At 40.3% G+C, this 19,927-nt stretch overlaps 1 protein-coding gene across 1 annotated transcript; it reads left to right on the top strand.

Moving 5' to 3' along the window:
* Nucleotides 1-1,959: 1,959 nt before the first annotated feature.
* Nucleotides 1,960-14,209, top strand: LOC102447790 (p53 apoptosis effector related to PMP22). The gene is made up of 3 exons (XM_014580294.3): nt 1,960-2,397; nt 8,594-8,737; nt 13,486-14,209. The coding sequence occupies exons 1-3, from the start codon at nt 2,187-2,189 to the stop codon at nt 13,683-13,685; spliced, it is 555 nt and encodes a 184-aa protein (XP_014435780.2). The 5' UTR covers nt 1,960-2,186; the 3' UTR covers nt 13,686-14,209.
* Nucleotides 14,210-19,927: the final 5,718 nt, after the last annotated feature.

The following is a 19,927-nucleotide window of genomic DNA, read 5'->3' as shown; positions in this document are numbered from 1 at the left end:
GTATCTTGAAACATATCCTTCATTAATTTGTCAATTAAACTCGGCATGCCATTTATAAACTTTATATGTTAATTAAATGGTGAGTATCAATTCAACCCATTAAAATTCCAAAGTCAGGAATTTATTAAATAATTAGAAGTATCAATTTAGTTCAAAAGTACCTTCAAGATAAACTATAATTTATAGCCACACTTGTCCATTTTTTGCACTCACAAATATGTCACTAAGCATCAAATAGAGCTATTTTTTAGAACAAATTACTTATATTATGGGAATTAAACTTAATACCATTATTAACTGAGCCACCTCTTTCATCCAAGTTTCACTGAAATTGGTATGAACAACTGTGTTTTCTTTCCAGAGTTTGGCAGTGGTCTCCTTTGAAAAGGACTTTAAAAAAAAAGAGTGATACTTCATAAGCTGTTTTGTGCTACCATGTCACAAGTACTTGCAAGTTCTAAAAATTCTGGGGGCAGAATTAATTTTCCTTGCCGTATATTCCAATAAATCAGTTAATGTCTGTCAACAAACAGGTACCTGGCATAATTCTGACCATAACTGTAGGTAAGCAGATTTCCTTTTTATTAACTTACCGTTTCCATTCAAAAAAGTTTTTGCCCCTAAAATTTGCATTTTTGCTGTCTCAAAATTGGGTGAGAAGTCACACATTTTAATTCAATAACAACCGGGTTTAAGCCTTCAATATGTGAGATTAACATATTAATATTATCATTTTTTGGTAACCGACTTGTTTTCAGTACTCAGACTCTGGCTGTGAGCAACAGAAGGGATAGTAAATTATCAAGAATGTGGGAAGAAAGAAAAGCATGGGAGATAAAATGAGTATCTTAGTTTTAGTCATGTTTAGTTGCAACTGCCAACAAGACAGCCACAAGGAAATGTTAGACACCCTAATCCAGGGGTGCCCAAACTTTTTTCAAAGAGGGCCAGATTTGATGAAGTGAACATGCGTGAGGGCCGACCATTCTGCCTGACATTCTTTGAACCATTAAAATTAAATGCAAATTAACTATTTTATGCAAAGTTTATTGCAAACGGCACACTTTTCATTTCGTCACATGGATGACAAATCTAAACAGGTATTAAATCACTCTGCCTTTCATATCTGAAGGCCAGATGAAAAAAAAAATCCAGGAAGCTGAAATATATGTCAGGAACATTGTAAAGTACATTACATATTATTGGTAATAAAGGTTGTCTGTCAACTTTTAAGTTCAAAAAAATATGAACAGGAACATAACACCAAGTATACATGTTGTGTCCAAATATATTTATAACTGATTTAGACCAACTGACATTAACTGAGATTTTACAATGTATTCATCTCAATACATATGGATTCGTTGGGGGCCATAAAAGATAGATATTGTCAAATTACCTGTGGGGCCGTATTAAACCGGAACACGGGCCGCAATTGGCCCACGGGCCGGACTTTGGACATGCCTGCCCTAATCTGTGGGAACTGAATGAGATCTGTCAGACTTAGGTGACCAGTTACAAACTACAACATAACATGAATAATAAATAGTGAAGAATGAAAATAAATTGTTCATGAACAACTTACAGGTTGGAAACTAATACTTCAAACTAACATGGAAAATATTTAAGAAATTCTGGATCAGTTTGTAGCTGATTTACAGATGGAGAAAAAAGGGACTAGTTTTATAGTTTTGATCAGCACCACTACAGAATGCTTTTTTTGTGTCTTTCAATGAGACTTTATATATCACATGTTATGCAATCTCACTTTCTTGCAGCCTAGGACAGCCCTGAATTTCCTTTTACAGAAAAAAAGACTTGTGAATGCACAAAGTGCATTTTTCATGGGCGGTGCCAGGTAGGAAAGGGTTAAGTATAATTGTAGCCTTGGTTTGTTTAGCAGCCAGCTAGGGGGAAGGAACAGAGCAAGGCAGCTGAGCCCAGCCCTGCAGCTCCTCTCTGGCTCCACAGGTTACTGCTGCTGCTCTTAGTCACTGGAATCTAGGTGGGGTTCCCTCCTCCCTTAGTGCCTTTCCGCTGATTAAAAAGCAGCTCACACACACACACACACACTCCTTCTCTCTCTTCAGAGAAGGCTTCTTAAAACACCCCTCCCTGCGGAATCCAGAAACAACTCTCAGGCTTGGGCACCTATTCTCTGCAGAAGGCCCTGACTACTGTGTGAGATGGTGACGTGTTCCCTTGCCTGCTGGAGATGCAGGTGGCTCCTGCCCCTTCTCCTGGGCTTAGCTATCATCTCGGGCATCATTGCACTGGCCGGCAAGGGCTGGCTGGAATCGGAGTCAAAGCCCTACCAGCACCAGGCGTCGTTATGGGAGAGCTGCACCAAGTTCAACAATGCGCTCAACTGGCAATGCGAGTCTCTCATGGAATACGGTAGGTGTTTGCAATGGGGTGTAGGAGTTTGGGTCACATGCCGGATCTCATCCTACTCCACTGCCCAGATATCCCTGCCAATATTTGACAGCTGTAAATCAGTGCCACTTTTATTAGCAAAATAACTTGCCTTTACCAAAATGCTCCCTTTCCTCATTTACCAAGGGTCTGCTTATGCCCCCTCCTATGGCTGGTTAATGAGTGGTACAGGACAGACTGGTGTTTGCTGGACTAGCTTTAACAGTGTTTCCTGGTTAATAGTTACATAGAAAATCAGGCCTTGTCCGACTTAGATTGCTTTAGAACAGGCTTCCCTCTCAATCCTACATTAACTGGATAAGGGACTCACTATGGAAGTAAATGAAACAGAATAGCAAGGGGGTCTTTTAAAACCAAGCGAACAGGCCTGGCTCTTTGCGTATCTTCTCTCTGTTATTGCTGGCTCTCCATCAGCACTATATGTGGCCGACATGAGGCTTCTTAAATTCCCTGCCTCTTCTCTTTTGTGTTGATAATGCCAGCCATTGCTAGCACAATGCACATGCCCACCTGCAAACATCTTAACTACCCTCCCCATGGTATTCTGGAGGAACAGTAAGGAAAACAGGAGTCTAACCCTTCATGATTAGGGAAATTCTACTACTTCGGTGCCTCTCACCTTGCAATTTCAAATAGAGTGAAATGTGTTTTGAGGGTGGAAAGAAAATGGCATTAGTTGAGAGACATACCTACAGAACAGAAAAGAAAATCACCATAGGAAGCAGCTGAAAAGTCAGACATTAAACTGGGGGATAATGTGTATGTATTTTGAAAGTGTCTAAAAATGTTACTAAATTATGATCGGGTCAGCTATGGCATCTTAATACTCTCACATGTTCTCAGGCAATGGGCTTTGCTAATAGTTGCTGCCAAAGTACTTGATGATTATATTTGCTGTTCTACAAAATGGAATATTTAGAGTGTGATATAGAGACACACTTTCGAAACATCATTGAAATGCAGTGGATTGGGGAAGCTTTGGGAGGATACATATAAGAAAATTGCCTGTTTTTTCTCCCTACAAGGCAGAGGCTTTTATTTGTACATATTGATTCTTTTATAGCTTACTTAGTAGAGATACAGTGATTGTATCAACATGTTAAATATCCAAAATGATCTGGAAGGAACCTTGGATTATACTGGATTTAAAATGGGTAGTAGGGCGTAGCCATGCAGAACTCATTGTGAGATAAACAGCACAATGTTTTACCCTCACAATGTTTGTAGGTTTTACTTTTATGTGGGAGGAATTTGACTGTCCTCAAAAAGTAACTGCATGTCCCTAGACTTTTCCTACAAAGGGAAGAAAGGCTAACACAGCACTTGAGGTTTTTTCACATGGTAACCCAGTAATCCTCTCAATACACAGTATAAATTAAGCATTCTATGACATATTGATAAATTGTTTCATACTTCACCCCAGAAGACCAGGAACATTGGAGAAAGGGCCACATTCTGCTGTTTATCTAAAGAAACTTTGTTCTGGTGGCTGTTCTAAATGAAAAATAGCCTATAGATTATTTTCACAACTCAGTTTTGTCCCCTGAATAATCTAGATGAGATTAATGCTGAGGTTATTCTGTTCAAATAATATCTACATGTAGGCAAAGGACATAAGATGTCAGACCGTGGTTTGATTGGCTTAACATACCAATATGCTACATGTTAATTTGCTAAGAAATGTAACTCAAAATAGTCAGCATAGGATGGCTCCAGTTTAAAAAAATCCATGAATCTAGAAATGAATGAATCTGGATCTATCTAATTACTCCACCCCTTTTCTGCTCTCCACCCAGTGATAAGAAAAGAAAGCTTCAAGGTGGATCTAATATAAAACTACATTGGAATCAGCTTGTCAATCAAGCATCTGCATGTCTTTTGCATGCTGAGAGGAGATGAAACTGAACCATGCCTGGGGGAAGGGGTGGGGAGTGGAGGACATCTTCATGTTGGAATGGTTTCTAAATTGAACTATTTGCTTAATTCAGGTGTGAAATCTGAGAGTCTGGTATCAGATTTACAATGGATAGAGGGTGGAAAGACAAAAAGATGAGTGGGGTTATCTTGCATATGGAAAAAGGGTTTCATTTAATTGAGATCCATTCTGATATGAGACCAGGAAGCTCCTGAGGTCCAGCATGGGCATGTTGCTAATATACAGAATGCAAAAGCTGGACTGCTGCACTGCATTATGAATGGAGGATATATAGTTTAGAATATTCCTGGATTAGCAATTCTCCTTTTGTATCTAATCTGTGTTGTACAGACATATTGTGTTTGATGTATGAACTTGTTTTCAAAGCAGCTGTTCTTCTGCCTTTGTACATTAAAAGGACACTTGTAGGTTGAGATCCAATATTTGTGGGTGGGAATAGCCTCTTGATTCTAGATGATTGTTTTTGTTTTAAATTCATAGCTTTGCTTTACAGTTGTTTTAGATTTGAATTATGATCATATAACAGAAAGTATATATGGCAAAATACCTAACAGAGTAGTTAATGCCTTGCTGGTCATGTTTTAATAATCCAGTGGCATTTATTAAACATACAATAATTGACTCAAAAATACATGCAAAACATGGAAACATTAATTTGGATCTTTACCAGAAAAAAAAAAACCCTAGAAGCTTATGAACATGAGTCAAGTTCCATGACTCATTTACAAAGTAGTTGTGTAAGTAATAACAGTGTAGCTGAGTAGACTTTGATACAGCAGGCTCTCAGCCAAGTGTATTGGTAGATTTATCTGGGAGCTCAGATGAGTTAGGTAGGAATTCTAAAGATACATTACACTCTCTTGACCTGATACCTCTGTGCATATTTCTTCCTGATTTGTGATACAAAGTTAAACTTTGAACTTTTCTGGGCAAAACCCACTTCTTCAGATGAGTTGGAGTGGATATAACAGGAACCCAGAATTTATAACAGAAAAATAAGGGGGGGGGGGGGAAAGGGTGCCTGTCAATTATAGGATAATTATAGCTCTTTCTTCTACAAAGGAATTTCATAATCCAGTTACAGAAAGAGAGTGCAGAATTGACATTTATCTGCCAATATGACATTGTTTCCCTGGGTATGAACAAAGACATTAACTGGATGTCACATTATCAAGCCAGCCTTCCCTGCATTTAACACCTCATTTACATCAATAGCTTAGTATTGGACACTTCTAGCCTACTCAGCCTCATTAATACCAGTACTTCAATTGCAACTCCCCGCCCTTCTTTTTCTGTTGTAAATTCTGGGTTTCTATTATTTCCACTCCAGCTCATCTGAAGAGAGAGAGAATCATGAGCTTTCATGGGGAAAGCCCACTTCATCAGATGAGTGAATCTCTGGCAATAAGACATCAATTTCACCAGAACTGAAGCTTTAACAAATACACAACTCTCACATCTGATTGCAAAAACAGTGTTACAAAGGATGAACCATATGGAAACTAGTTCAGTGCTTTGTCTGTCTCAGGTTTCGTAAGCAGCAACAGCATGAAAGTGATGAGACAAGCTATGACTACCCATAGAGAAAGACAAAGGAACTCACAAACAGAGGCTCAAATTGCTGGGGATCAGATGAGGTCCACTCAACAGTCAGAAAGCTGTGAGGTGGAAAGAGAGCAAAAATCTGTCATCTTAGCCTTTTATGAAACTACGGGGCAGTAGGAGTCTTTCACTTTGTCGGACTGCCATCAGGCAGAAGCAGATTATAAAGAAAGACTTCCAACCAGAGTCCCGGGAGAACACACTAAAGGAATCCTAGCACTCTCACCCAGATCTGAAAGAGTCAGGAGTGTGTGTAAAAGTGGGGTTCACCAGGTGCTTTGCAGTGAATCTTTCTACCCTAATTTTTATATTGATTTTTAACACAGGTATCTGGTACATTTTTCAAGCCTTATTCTCTTTTGGTATTTCTCATTTAGAGATAGGGTAGGAAGATGGCAACAGAATCATAGAATCCTAGAACTGGAAGGGACCTTGAGAGGTCATTGAGTCCAGTGCCCTGCCCTCACAGCAGGACCAAGCACTGTCTAAGACCAGGGCTACTCAAATTTGGAAGCCCCGGGGGCCACAATGATACTGACAGCACATGCCGAGGGCCTCAACTTAAGTGTGGTTGCATATACATGCAAATATATATGCAAACAGCTTCTTTCATACTGACAAGCATGAATACAAAGCACTTCCCACAAAGCCCCAGCACTCCTGGCAGCTCCTCCCTGGGGGTTAGAAACACCGACACTCTGTACCAGTCTGTTCCAGCCAGCCCGTCTTCTTGCATCTTTCAATGCTCACCATGCATTTGAGACGCCTCGCTGTTGTGGAGTGTTCCCAGTGGTGGCCATGGTCAAAGGATCCCACCCGCAGGCCGCATGTTGAGCCCTGCGTAAAACCAAACTGCACCGAGGACCACAAAAAAACAGGCCCTATATGAGTTCCCTGTTTTAACCGCTGTGTAAAAGCAGGCAACCCCAGTCTTTAAAGTAAGTGGAGGCCAATGCATGACAGCTGTTTATCTATAAAATCAAAACTCTTGTATTGGTACCTTTGGGTTCTTCAGAGTTAAAATAGTCAACTACATGGCTTCATGGGCAAGAAGTGGCCTCTTCTTTGCAGGTATTTGCCTATGCTTGTGTCTGCTGTTTGGAAAGAGAATGGACTTTGAATGTTCAGAAGCCAGCATTGATTTAAAAAAAAATTAGGTTGCTTTTCAGGGAGAGATGTTATTCTTCAGGGCTGTGTCTAGACTGCATCCCTTTTCCGTAAAAGGGATGCAAATTAGACATATCGCAATTGCAAATGAAGCGGGGATTTAAATCCCCACCGCTTCTTTAGCATAAAAATGGCTGCCACTTTTTTCTGGCTCGGAGCTTTGCCGGAAAAAAGCACCAGTCTAGACACGGATCTTTCGGAAAATAAAGCCTTTTCCGAAAGATCCCTTATCCCTTTTAGTACTGAGTCTACATCAACTTTAAGAGACACCTATTCCCTTCTGTTTCTACTGGAAAAACCCATGTCCAAATCTTTGTAATTTCTCACTTTAACTATTCCAAATGCACCCCATTCTTTTCTCCTTTATTCTCACTTCACTCCCTCCAGTTCATGCAGAATAAATCTGCCAAAATCCAATTTCTTGAATGTGGCTGAGTCCACACCCTTTATGACATCCAGAAACTTCTGCATAGGTTGCCTTCACATCTCCCACTCTCTCTATGGGTACATCTACACTGTGCGGCTACTTTGGGATACCGGAGGTACTGGAGGTAACCCAAAATAGCTACCTCGTGTCTTAAGAAGCCGCTCATTATTTCAAAATAATGGGCACACTATTTTGGCAGCCCTGTAGCTCTCATTCCACGAGGGTTAAGGGATGTCTTGAAACAGTGCGTTATTTTGAAATTTGGCGCTGAAATTTAGATGCACCAAATTTCAAATTTCAAAATAGAATCAAAATAATATACACAATTTGCGTAATTTAGGGTGCTGTGTAGACCCTGTGTAGATCTGTGAGCATAAGATCCCTTATCTTGCATATCAATCACTCTTTCCTTATTCAGATCTTTCATTAATCCTAACTTCTTCTGCTAAGCCTTCAAATGCTAATTCTCCATTATAGCATTACACATTTAATCATCAATTTAAAAAGTAACTACAAATCCATGATGTCAAACAGCTTCTATCCCTTGCTCACAGCAGAAACCTGCACTGTCCAGGGAGATATCCCTTTATTTGTCTGCATTTGTCTTTACCACATCATTCTTGTCTGTTTGCTCATGAACCATAAATGAAATTTACAAAAGTAGGATAACTCTCTTTCCACTCACTCTTCAGTGAGAACTTTACTGTTCATTTCAATGGATACAGAGCTAGGTCAATGCTGAATGTGGTAGAAAATTCCAAGCTTTGTCTTTTTCTTTTGCTTGTAAAGCGTCGTGCATATTTATAGCACCATATAAATAGTGATAATTACAATTATTCTCTGCTTAGACCTCTTGGTTTCCCTGAAAGCCACACTTACATTTTTTATACTAACTCAAAGCCGTATGGTATGCTTATCAGGGACAGAATCGCTACAGTGATAGAATTAAATGAACAGAAGATGAAAGTGTGACATCCGCTTCCATGCATTGTTTTGTCTAACACGTTTCTTCCATTCCTTTCAAGCCTGGGGAAGAGCAGCAGCTGCCACCTACCTTGTCGGCTTCGTGATCCTGGTCATCTGTTTCATCCTATCAGTCGTTGCATTTTCCATTGATGTACTTAGTTTCAGCTATGTGCGAGGAATCGGTGGCTTGCTATTTATAGTTGGTAAGACTGAGTACAAAGAAAAGATTGCTTCTTAAACTGATGTTTGTTCTAAATGTGATATATGATAGCTGGAGTAAAACCTCCTTTATCTGAAAATACCCAGTCCTATCCTTATTTCTTTTCGGGTTCATGATTCATTGTCATAAATGAGAAAAGCTTGTTTTAATTTTGAAGTGATACTTAGTTTGCGTCCTCGGGGATTAGGGGTGTTTTAATGGTCAGTTACAACTTTTGAAGATGCAAATCAAATATCCCTTCAAAATTAAAAAAGGGCGTGGGTGTTGTGGCACGATGGGAAAGGCAGACATAAAGCAAGCAGGCAAATCAGAATGCTTGGCTTTGAATCCTTTGTGATGGGTCTGTGGCAGTAAATAAACACTGAAACAACAATCCCAGGAGCAACGTTGCTAATTCACAAGTATTTTTTTCCTGTGGAAACCATGAGCGGTGGGTAAAGAGGCAAGGGAAGGCATTGCCTTGATTGGGTCTTAATGCCCAACTCTTTGCCTCTTCCTATCCCTATTCTGACTCTTCCTGCAGGCTCCCACAGCATGCTGTTGCAGTCTCGTCAGTCTTCCTCCTGATCAGATGTAGGAACTTAATAGTGAAAAGACTTCTAGCTTGCCAGACCTACTAGCATAACATTCAGCTTTTAAAGGAGCCACATTGGTAATGAAGACATTTGACAACCCAATGTATCTGGGTCAATTTCTGTCAGGGCTCGTCTACACCGGCCCCTTTTCCGGAAGGGGCATGTTAATTTCACCTATCGTAGTAGGGAAATCCGCGGGGGATTTAAATATCCCCCGCGGCATTTAAATAAAAATGTCCGCCGCTTTTTTCCGGCTTTTAAAAAAGCCGGAAAAGAGCGTCTACACTGGCCCCGATCCGCCGGAAAAAGCGCCCTTTTCCGGAGGCTCTTATTCCTACTTTGAAGGCAACTTTGAAGTAGGAATAAGAGCCTCCGGAAAAGGGTGCTTTTTCCGGAGGATCGGGGCCAGTCTAGACGCTCTTTTCCGGCTTTTTTAAAAGCCGGAAAAAAGCGGCGGACATTTTTATTTAAATGCCGCGGGGGATATTTAAATCCCCCGCGGATTTCCCTACTATGATAGGTGAAATTAACATGCCCCTTCCGGAAAAGGGGCCAGTGTAGACGTAGCCTCAGTGTCTGAACTTACTGTGGAAAAGAGTTGTGCATTACATATTTGCTCATAACCGGTTAACCTACAGGACTTTAGTTTAAAAAAATGCTTTAAATATTTTATTAGTTTGTTGCTGAAGATTATAAAATCACATCTCTGAAAAAATCCTTACAAAGATTTTTAGATATACCTCTTTAGCCTTAAATGTTTGGATCTTTAGATATATAGTTTATGAAAATAAATTCTTCAAAAGACCACCCTTATCTAAAATGCACATTATAATTTTAATTACTGTAATATAAAAATCTGGCTTCCAAAGTCTTTCTATCCATCTCTGCTGTAATTTCTCCCTTCACCCCACTGATGAAGAGAGTCCTTAAAGGGACTTACCCCTTTTCATCCAGATAGCTGGACAAATGAGTTTCCTTTAGGGATGTTAAAAAGCAGGTAATTGGTTAAACATGTACCCACTGAAAAACTCAGTGGTTACACAGTTACCCACAATGCAGGCTGGTGGTCAGTTCCCTGAGAGCAAGTGTGTGCCTACAGCCCCACTCCTGGGGAGCCAGCTGCCACCCTTGCACTGCTACCTCTGATAGAGAGGCAGCAGCATAGTGTAGCAGCCAGCTTTTCGGGAGCCAGTGTATGCTGGGACCTGGCTTTTAAGTCAGCTTCTACCACACACCAGCTGTTGTCCTGCACTGCTGGCTACCCAGGAGTGGGGCAGGAGCCTGTATGTAACTGTGAAGGTTAACTGAGAAGCCCAGGCTTCTCAGTTAACCATTTAAATAGTTAAACTTTCACATCCTTAGTTTCCCTTTCTTTACTTCTGTTGATGAACTAGTTTTAAGAGAAACCTCCACCAAAATAAATACCCAAGTAAGATATAAAATCATTTGTTATATCTAAAATTTTTGGAAACATACTTTTTAAACATAAACATATAGGCTACGTCTACACTGGCCCCTTTTCCGGAAGAGGCATGTAAATTTCACGAGTCGTCGTAGGGAAATCCGCGGGGGATTTAAATATCCCCCGCGGCATTTAAATAAAAATGTCCGCCGCTTTTTTCCGGCTTTTAAAAAAGCCGGAAAAGAGCGTCTAGACTGGCCCCGATCCTCCGGAAAAAGTGCCCTTTTCCGGAGGCTCTTATTCTTAAAACTAGTTCATCAACAGAAGTAAGAATAAGACCCTCCGGAAAAGGGCACTTTTTCCGGAGGATCGGGGCCAGTCTAGACGCTCTTTTCCGGCTTTTTTAAAAGCCGGAAAAAAGCGGCGGACATTTTTATTTAAATGCCGCGGGGGATATTTAAATCCCCCGTGGATTTCCCTACGACGACTCGTGAAATTTACATGCCCCTTCCAGAAAAGGGGCCAGTGTAGACGTAGCCATGGTGAAAATTCATAAACATGTATATTGTTTTGGAGAACACTCAAAATAAATTAGTGTTCCTTTTTTTTGAAAGGAGTGAATGTTGTTTTGAACCCAGTAAACTACTTTAATTTAAAACAATGTCTCTTTTCCAGTGCACTAAATCAGTAATAATCTGGAATGATTACGCTATGAAGGCTAAGAGTACATTTAAAATATAAAATCAGCTTAGAAATATTAAGAAAATGTAAATAGAGAAGAGCTGCATCTTGTATTCCATAATATTTAATTGTGTATTCAGCAGGACAGCTAACTCGCCATTACTACAGTGAAAGCTTTGTTATCTGGCACTTGTGGGGAGTGCTGGTTGTGGGTTAATTGAATGTGCGGGATACTCAAGCAAAGGATTACATATACTCTGAAGGCAAAGGGTTAGAAAGCTTGAGGCAAGCTGAGGGAGAACAAGGCGCTGCTGCTGCTGTCAGCCGGCAGTGCCAGAGGCAGGCCAAGGGGAAAGGAGAGCCTGATGATTGCAGCTGTCACTGACAGTTATCAGAAGCCCCACAATGGCCAGAAGCATTGAGCTATGCAGCTACGAGAGTTGGGCGCATACATGCCTGAAGACACAGCAGTACTGTGACCTGGTTAACAAAGTATTCCAGTTAACACACTGCCAGATAAAAAAGCTTTCATTGTGCAAAGTTTTGGCATGTAAATCTCTGACAAACTTCAGGGTATATACAAAAAATCTGTGACTGACGGGGTTTTTTTATTCCTAAATGTCGTGCTTTTAATTAGGTGCCTTTTGCATGTCTCATCTGGCATGCAGTGAAAAACATGCTTCAATTTCTTTAGAAAAGAATTAGAGTGTTTTTTTTAAATGTCATTTGCTATATTTGGGTTCATGGATTTGGCAGGAAGCAGGTGAGCAGAGAGTGGGAGGGAGGAGAAGAGGGAAACATTAAGGAGGAGGTGGGGATTGGGTGGGGCCAGAGGTAGAGCAGGGGTGGTGTACGAGTAGGGCCACAGGCTGGGAAGCTCGCTTCCTTAAATGGCAGCTTCACCCATTGCAAATGGTGGAAACTTCTATACAAAGGCTAAAGTAAATTATTTTAACTACTCCATTTGAGTCTTCTAGTCCAGATTGTTCCTTTTCTGCATCCGTGCTTGGTTAAAGAAATTAAGCCATTGTGTTAACTTGAATTCTCTTCAAGAGTCAGATTAAGGACCAAATTCTTCAGTCACTTTGGACCCAGAATACCCTTTTGAAGTAAATGAGATCTGTATGTAGAATGGTTCCGGAATGAAAACCTTGATCCTGTAATCAGATCTGTGTAGACAGACCCTCATACCTATGCTGAGTCCCATTAAAGTCACTGTATCTCTGCAAGAATGCAATGGTACCCCCCCAAAGATTTGATTGTAGGATTGGAGCTAAGTCCCTAAATATCTGAGGGTACGTTTACACTAGCCCCCTAGTTCGAACTAGGGAGGCTAATGTAGGCATTCGAAGTTGCAAATGAAGCCCGGGATTTAAATATCCCGGGCTTTATTTGCATCTTCCCATCCGGGCACCATTTTTAAATCCTCCTAGTCTGAACTAACTGCTCGCAGCTACACGCAGCAGTCAAATGTTAACTCGAACTAAGTCCTTAGTTTGAGTTAACTGTTACACCGTATTCCATGAGGGTACACCTCATTCCCAGAGGGTATGTCTACACTGCCCTAGTTCGAACTAGGGTGGCTAATGTAGGCATTTGAACTTGCAAATGAAGCCCGGGATTGAAATATCCCGGGCTTCATTTGCATGTTCCCGGGCGGGCACCATTTTTAAATGCCCGTAGCTCGAGTACCTGCCCGCGGCTACACGCGGCACGGACTAGGTAGTTCGAATTAAAGCTCCTAATTCAAACTACCGTTATTCCTCCTGCAAGGAGTTTTAATGGTAGTTCGAATTAGAAGCTTTAATTCGAACTACCTAGTGCGTGCCGCGTGTAGCCGCGGACAGGTAGTTCGAGCTATGGGCATTTAAAAATGGTGCCCGCCCGGGAACATGCAAATGAAGCCCGGGATATTTAAATCCCAGGCTTCATTTGCAAGTTCAAATGCCTACATTAGGGTGACAGTGTAGACATACCCTGAGAAAAAAGTATGCCCTTCTGCCAATAAAGTCAGAGAAGGAAATGTGATGAGATTAATTGTCACTAATTTCTTTTGTTTTTCCCTTTCTTTAGTGATATTCCAGATCACAAGCCTGATCATCTATCCGGTGATGTTCACAGATACCATCCCATTGAGGGGATCTAATATGTTCAGCTGGGCATATGGCTTTGGTTGGGGCAGCACTATTATTGTAATAGGCTGTGCTTTCTTCTTCTGCTGTCTCCACAACTGGGAGGATGAAATCCTGGGTAATATCAAGCCAGCATATTAATGCTCTTCCCCAGACAGGAGTTGAAAAGCACATTGTAAAACCTGAAAGAATAAATAAAACACACTAATGATTACACCACAGGAGGCTTGACAATTGGATATTACAATCTTATTTTTCCAGACAGTTTTCAACTTGTATTGATGATGAGTTAGCAGAAAGGCTTGGGAATTTGAAGCAAATATTTTAGAAATGTTAGGTAAAAGATCAGATGGTTTGTATTTTCATATTCATATTTGATATGGATTTATTTGGGTCAGTCAGTATGTTGCATATCTCTTCATGCAAAAGTTCCAATTAATCAAGTCACTCCCTTCCACACATTTGTTTAGAAAGCCATATATAAAAATAATTTAGCACTTAAAATACAGGGGGAGAGAAACAGAAAGTATCTCAAGAATTTCTTCTCATCTCCATATTAGTGTACTGATATCCAATACAAAGTATCAGAAATTGGATGTAGGGAAATTAGAAACTAAAAAAAAATATTTCCACTGATTGTTACAGTTGGATGGATAAGCATAAAGTGAATATCTCTGTGTATAATATTAATGGTGTGCACTGGTATAACATTTATTGTCTTTCATTTGTGAAGACTGCAGTACTTATATGTGATGAAGCTATGAATGAATAACACAAATCATTCCAAGAATGCCTATAAAACCTTTAAACTATCCAACAATATAATGTATTTTTATGCAGAATTTTAGAGATGCTAGTTATTTTTCACACCCCTCAACCTTTAAATCAGGTTGCCTTAGTTATCCATGCATGTTTTGGAAGAAAATTTTAGAATTAAAAATTTAAAGGTTTCAAAAGTGATTTAAAATAGGTTTTATGTGTTCCAGCATATAGCAAATTTAAAACCTCATATCTTGTGAACCATGAGGGATTCAAATGTACAGGTCTCTGTGTGAGTGTGCATATATTTACACACACATCTCACTGGATAATCTGAAATCTGATCTGAAAGGCATTAAGCAGGTGATTCTAGTTTTGATAGAAATACTTAAGAGATATGGACATATTTTGAATTAAGGCACTTTGCACCTTAATATCTCAACACCAATAATATCGGGCCTCTAAAAACTGTGCATCCCTCACTGTTGCAGCACATTTAATTTTAGAGCCGTAATTTTTTACTTTACCTTTTATTTGAGAAGGAAACTTTTTTGAGACAGTTTTCTTTTAATGTTGTAATTATTTGAAGCTGCTCGAATGTTTCTAGTCCTGAAAGCAGCTCTTGCCCTGCTATCTTAACCTAGGTCTAAACTTGTCCGGGCAGGTCAGCTTAAGGTACTCAAAATGTATAACTGGATTTGGCTTACCTTAAGCTGAGCCATTGCAGCGTCTACACTGAGGGAGGCCGATGTAGCTCCTGCCAGCTACAAGCTCCCGCCAGATTTTTTGCTCCTTACAGAATGAGGAGTATAGGCTGCTTGCAGGGGCTGCCCTCAGCATTCGATTTGGGGTGGGAGGTCTACACTACACCCACTAAATCGAACACTACGGCTACGTCTAGACTGGCCCCTTCTCCGGAAGAGGCATGCAAAGCAGGCAAGTCAGACTAGGGAAATCCGCGGGGGATTTAAATATCCCCCGCGGGATTTAAATAAACATGGCCGCCACTTTTTTTCCGGCTTGGGGAAAAGCCGGAAAAGAGCGTCTAGACTGGCGCAATCCTCCGGAATAAAGCCTTTTTCTGGAGGATCTCTTATTCCTACTTGCAAGGAAGGAATAAGAGATCCTCCAGAAAAAGGCTTTATTCCGGAGGATCGCACCAGTCTAGACGCTCTTTTCCGGCTTTTCCCCAAGCCGGAAAAAAAGCGTTGGCCATATTTATTTAAATCCCGCGGGGGATATTCAAATCCCCCGCGGATTTCCCTATTCTGACTTGCCTGCTTTGCATGCCTCTTCCGGAGAAGGGGCCAGTCTAGACGTAGCCTACAAGATCGACCTGTGAAGGGTTGATCTTCTTCATAGTATAGACATGCCCTGAGAGTATGGTACAGGTGAAGTTGTGAAAAGTGCAAAACAACTGCATGTGGTCACATAGGCTATGTCTACACTGCGGTAGGTTTTTTTTGCAGAAGAGGATATGCAAATAGTGTGCTCATTTGCATATCTTCTTCCGATTCTTTTTGCAGAAGAGGTTTTGCCGATAAAAAGATGTGTGTAGACGGGGCCGTTTGTTGGAAAAAAACTCTTTTTTGAAAGACCTCTTATTCCTCCAAAATCAAGATTTACAGGATCTTACGAAAAACGGGTTTTTTTTCTGACAAATGGCCCTGTCTACTCAGGGCTTTTTATTCAACAAAAAGAATCAGAAGAAGATATGCAAATGAGTGTTCCATCTGCATATCCTCTTCCGCAAAAAACCTGCAATGTAGACATAGCAATACTTCCACTGTTTGTCAAGTGATCTGGTCTGAATTATATGTCTTCAAAAAAAACCCCAACTTATTCCATTATCTCAATGTGCAGGTGGTATGTAAGGGTACATCTAGACTACATGGCTCCATCGATGGAGCCATGTAGATGTGTTTGTTCGGCGAAGGGAAATGAAGCCGCGATTTAAATAATCGCGGCTTCATTTAAATTTAAATGGCTGCCCTGCTCTGCCGATCAGCTGTTTGTCGGCTGATCGGGGCACTCTGGACGCTCCCCTGTCGACATGAAATCCCTTTATCAACCTCCCCAGTAAACTTCATCCTACGAGGCATAACGGGGAGGTCGATAAAGGGCTTTCAGGTCGACGCGGGAGTGTCCAGACTAGCGCGCTGAGCTGACAAACAGCTGATCAGCTGTTTGTCGGCTCAGCGCGGCAGCCATTTAAATTTAAACGAAGCCGCGATTATTTAAATCGCGGCTTCATTTCCCTCTGCTGATCAGCCTAATCTACATGGCTCCATCGACGGAGCCATGTAGTTTAGACACACCTTAAGTGTGTGTGTTTGTGTGTGCATGCACACACAAACTATTACACATAATGTACAAAACACATACAAAAATATAACCTGACATAACTAGAATCTAGTAGAACTAAAATATATCAAAATTAAGTTCTCTCAGTGTTCAATATATTTTGTATTATATTTTGTATAATATCTTAGTTTTGTAATACACCTTTTGCTATTGATGAAGATGTTGTATAATTTTACATTGTTATAATATCAGCTATGGCTATCCAATCAACTAAATTTATGAGTCTTGCTGGAAAAGAGCAAATTTGCCTCTATTTCTATACAATATTACTGCTGGTGGGGAATGCCTTATACGTTAATCTGTACCATTAATATGATAAGAAATTGTACATCAAAAACAAAACAGACCGAGGAATAGTGGTGTTGTCTGGCAAATACTTTGCATATCTAAAGATATGAAGCAAAATAAGACTTGAAGGTGGATGCACAAACTTGAAAAGAGATTGAATAGAAGTGTTTTGCTCAGAATTATTGAAGCATTTTGTATGTTTTTGTAATCAGTCATATTTGACAAAAAGTCAAAGTTAAATATCAACCAAGTTGAATTTTAGAAACATTTTGTAAGAAAACAAAAGCAAAATTCTGTGTATTATGTTCAATTCAAATGTTCAAGAATAAACAATTGCAAATATTTTAATAATTTACTACTTTCTATAAATGATGGTAATATATTTTGGTACTTTCAAATATAGTGATTTCATTTATTCTGTTTAGGAAATTATTTTAATATGTATAATTAGTAGTGATAATTATTTGGCGTAGTTTGTGGGAAGGGGGCTCACTGAAAGCAGTGGTGCGCAACCTGTGGGTCACGATCTCCTTTGGGGTCGTGGATGTCTTCCTGGGGGGTCACCATAGCAGTGGGCATAAACCCTGGCCACCCAGATCTAAGTGCTGTGCTGCTCAAATTACCTTGGGGGATCGTGACACAAGTACAATAAAATATGCGGGTCGTGGTTGAAAAAATGTTGCGCACCACTGACTTAAAGCATAGATTTTAGGAATTCTTGACTTTAAATGTGATCATCCTGTATGAACTCTAAAGGTAAAAATTTTAGGGAGAGCCATTATTTATATTAAAGGGTAAAAATGCCATGATGCTCACTGACTTGAGAAGCCAATACACCACATATGCCAATGCACCACATATTCCAAATACCTTCCTTAGAAGTACTGTATCTGGAAAATTCTCCATGAGGCCGATAGGCTTATTAAAATAATTTTTTTTTTAAAAATCAAATGAACAGCATTCAGAAAAAATAAAGTATAAGATGTATCTGATGAGGAAAATGGAATGCAAACATTTTTATTTGTGATCTTATTGAGTGATGTTCCAGAGTTCATGGCTGTTGATCTCTGAGTAGGTAAACTACCAAGACAGCTACAACTGTTTCCAGCTAATAAACCAGGAGTTTCTTCTTTTTTTACATTAACCATCCTCCTCTGCCCTCTTAGTTTCTGACTATTGGTTTTGTTTAGGTTTTTTTTTAAAATACTCATGACTTTTAAGTATATAACTAGGTCAGTTCACAATTTGGTTGACTGTAGTTTTTTTCCAAATGGCTTGAAGAGACTGTAAGTTTGTCTTGAGTGTTTTCCACAAACACAATTTATACCTTAAAAGTCCTCTCCTACAACTCTGGCTCACATGAATACTCTATATTCACTGGCTCTCTCTGAAGTCAATAGAAAATTTCCCACTGGCTTCAGGGGTGAGAATCCTGGGAGAGAACAAGCATTTCTAGGGTCTGAACACACAGTATTCCCAGCTAATTCTGGATGAATCGAGAACACTCACTAGCTTGTAGCAGCAGACATTTAAGAAGGCCCATTCACATGACAACTCACGAGCATGCCATGAATAAGAACTACATCATTAGGCTCTTGTTCAGATTCTTTTCTTTTTCTTCATATTTAGTAAAATTAAGGACACATTTTTCAAAGACAGTTCATTAAGAGCAGGGTTCTTTAAAATATCTGGCTGAGTTTTAGTTTAAACACCTGTGGTCAATTTCCATATAGTAAAGCAGTCCAGATAATGGAAGATTTTATGGTAATAAGCACTATAGAAACCCTCATGTATATACATAATTAAATGAACTGTAAAAGTGAACCTGTGAGATCAAATGTTTAAGTAAAATAATGAGTTCTACATATATTGTGTAAGGGTATAGAGCAATTAAAAAATTATTTGTGGAATTTGTGTAGTAAGTTAATTTTTCTTCTGCTCTTGTCTCATTGGAGAAAGCTTGCATGGTGATGTTGGCTGATCTAGTGGTTTCCCATGGGCAATGAAAGCTTCCACAATACAGAGAAGCCTCATAAGGAGCAACTACTAAAGACTAAAAGCTACATTCACAAAAGGAACTCGGAGTCTAACTATCATTTACGTGTTTAAATCCCAGAATCTATTGAGATTCACAGAACTCTTGGCCCAGCTGCCACCAAACCCTCTAAACTCTGCTCAAATGTTTGTAGTTAGTTTCCTGTCCACCTATGTTTTAGCCTCTGGGCATGTGTACATCAGGTGTCCAGATGCCTAAACCCCAGAATAATTCAAAAACCCAGGGAAGATAGATCATCCTCCACTTAGCTGCCTTGTGGGGTCTGCGCTGGTAAGCACGCTCACAGCTTGCCTATCAGATTGGACCTATAACTGCTTACACAAAACCACTGAGCAACAGGATATTGGTGGGGGAGGGGCACCCTCCATTATTTCAGTTAAAATGCTTTTTCTACAATGGACTAATTTTAAAAAAACAAAACATTGGTATAGTCAGAGCCATCCTTACCAATACCTGAACTATGCAACAGCATGGGACCCCAGGGCATTTGGGGGCACCAGGCAGCTGGACAGGAGGGACAGCGTTCCAAGCAGGTAGGTAAGAATGTGGCTGTCTCTACACTTAACAGCTTAAACACAGCTGTGGCAGCATTTTACACTGAAAGTGTGGCCACGGTGATGGCAGGAGCATGGAGAGAGCTCTCTAAGCAGTATGAAACGACCTCTACAAGGGGAGTAGTTAACAGAGCTGGGAGCATGGCCCCCAGTGCTGTAGCCTGGTTCACACTGGCACTTTACAGCACTGTAACTTGCTGTGCTGGGGAGGGGAGGAGTTGGAGAGGTGGAATTTTTCCATAACCTTGAACCAGAAAGATACAGCGCTGAGTGTCTTGTGTATGTAGGGAAGCTGAATGTATTGGCCAGAGATGGGTCTCTGGGAAGGGGCAGGCTGGTGGTCAAGGGTCTCTCCCATTCGG

The sequence above is a fragment of the Pelodiscus sinensis genome, chromosome 3 (assembly GCF_049634645.1).
Source record: "Pelodiscus sinensis isolate JC-2024 chromosome 3, ASM4963464v1, whole genome shotgun sequence".
Classification (NCBI taxonomy): Eukaryota; Metazoa; Chordata; order Testudines; family Trionychidae; genus Pelodiscus; species Pelodiscus sinensis.
The sequence above is the reverse complement of the archived record's forward strand: the minus strand, read 5'-3'. Positions and strand labels throughout refer to the sequence as shown.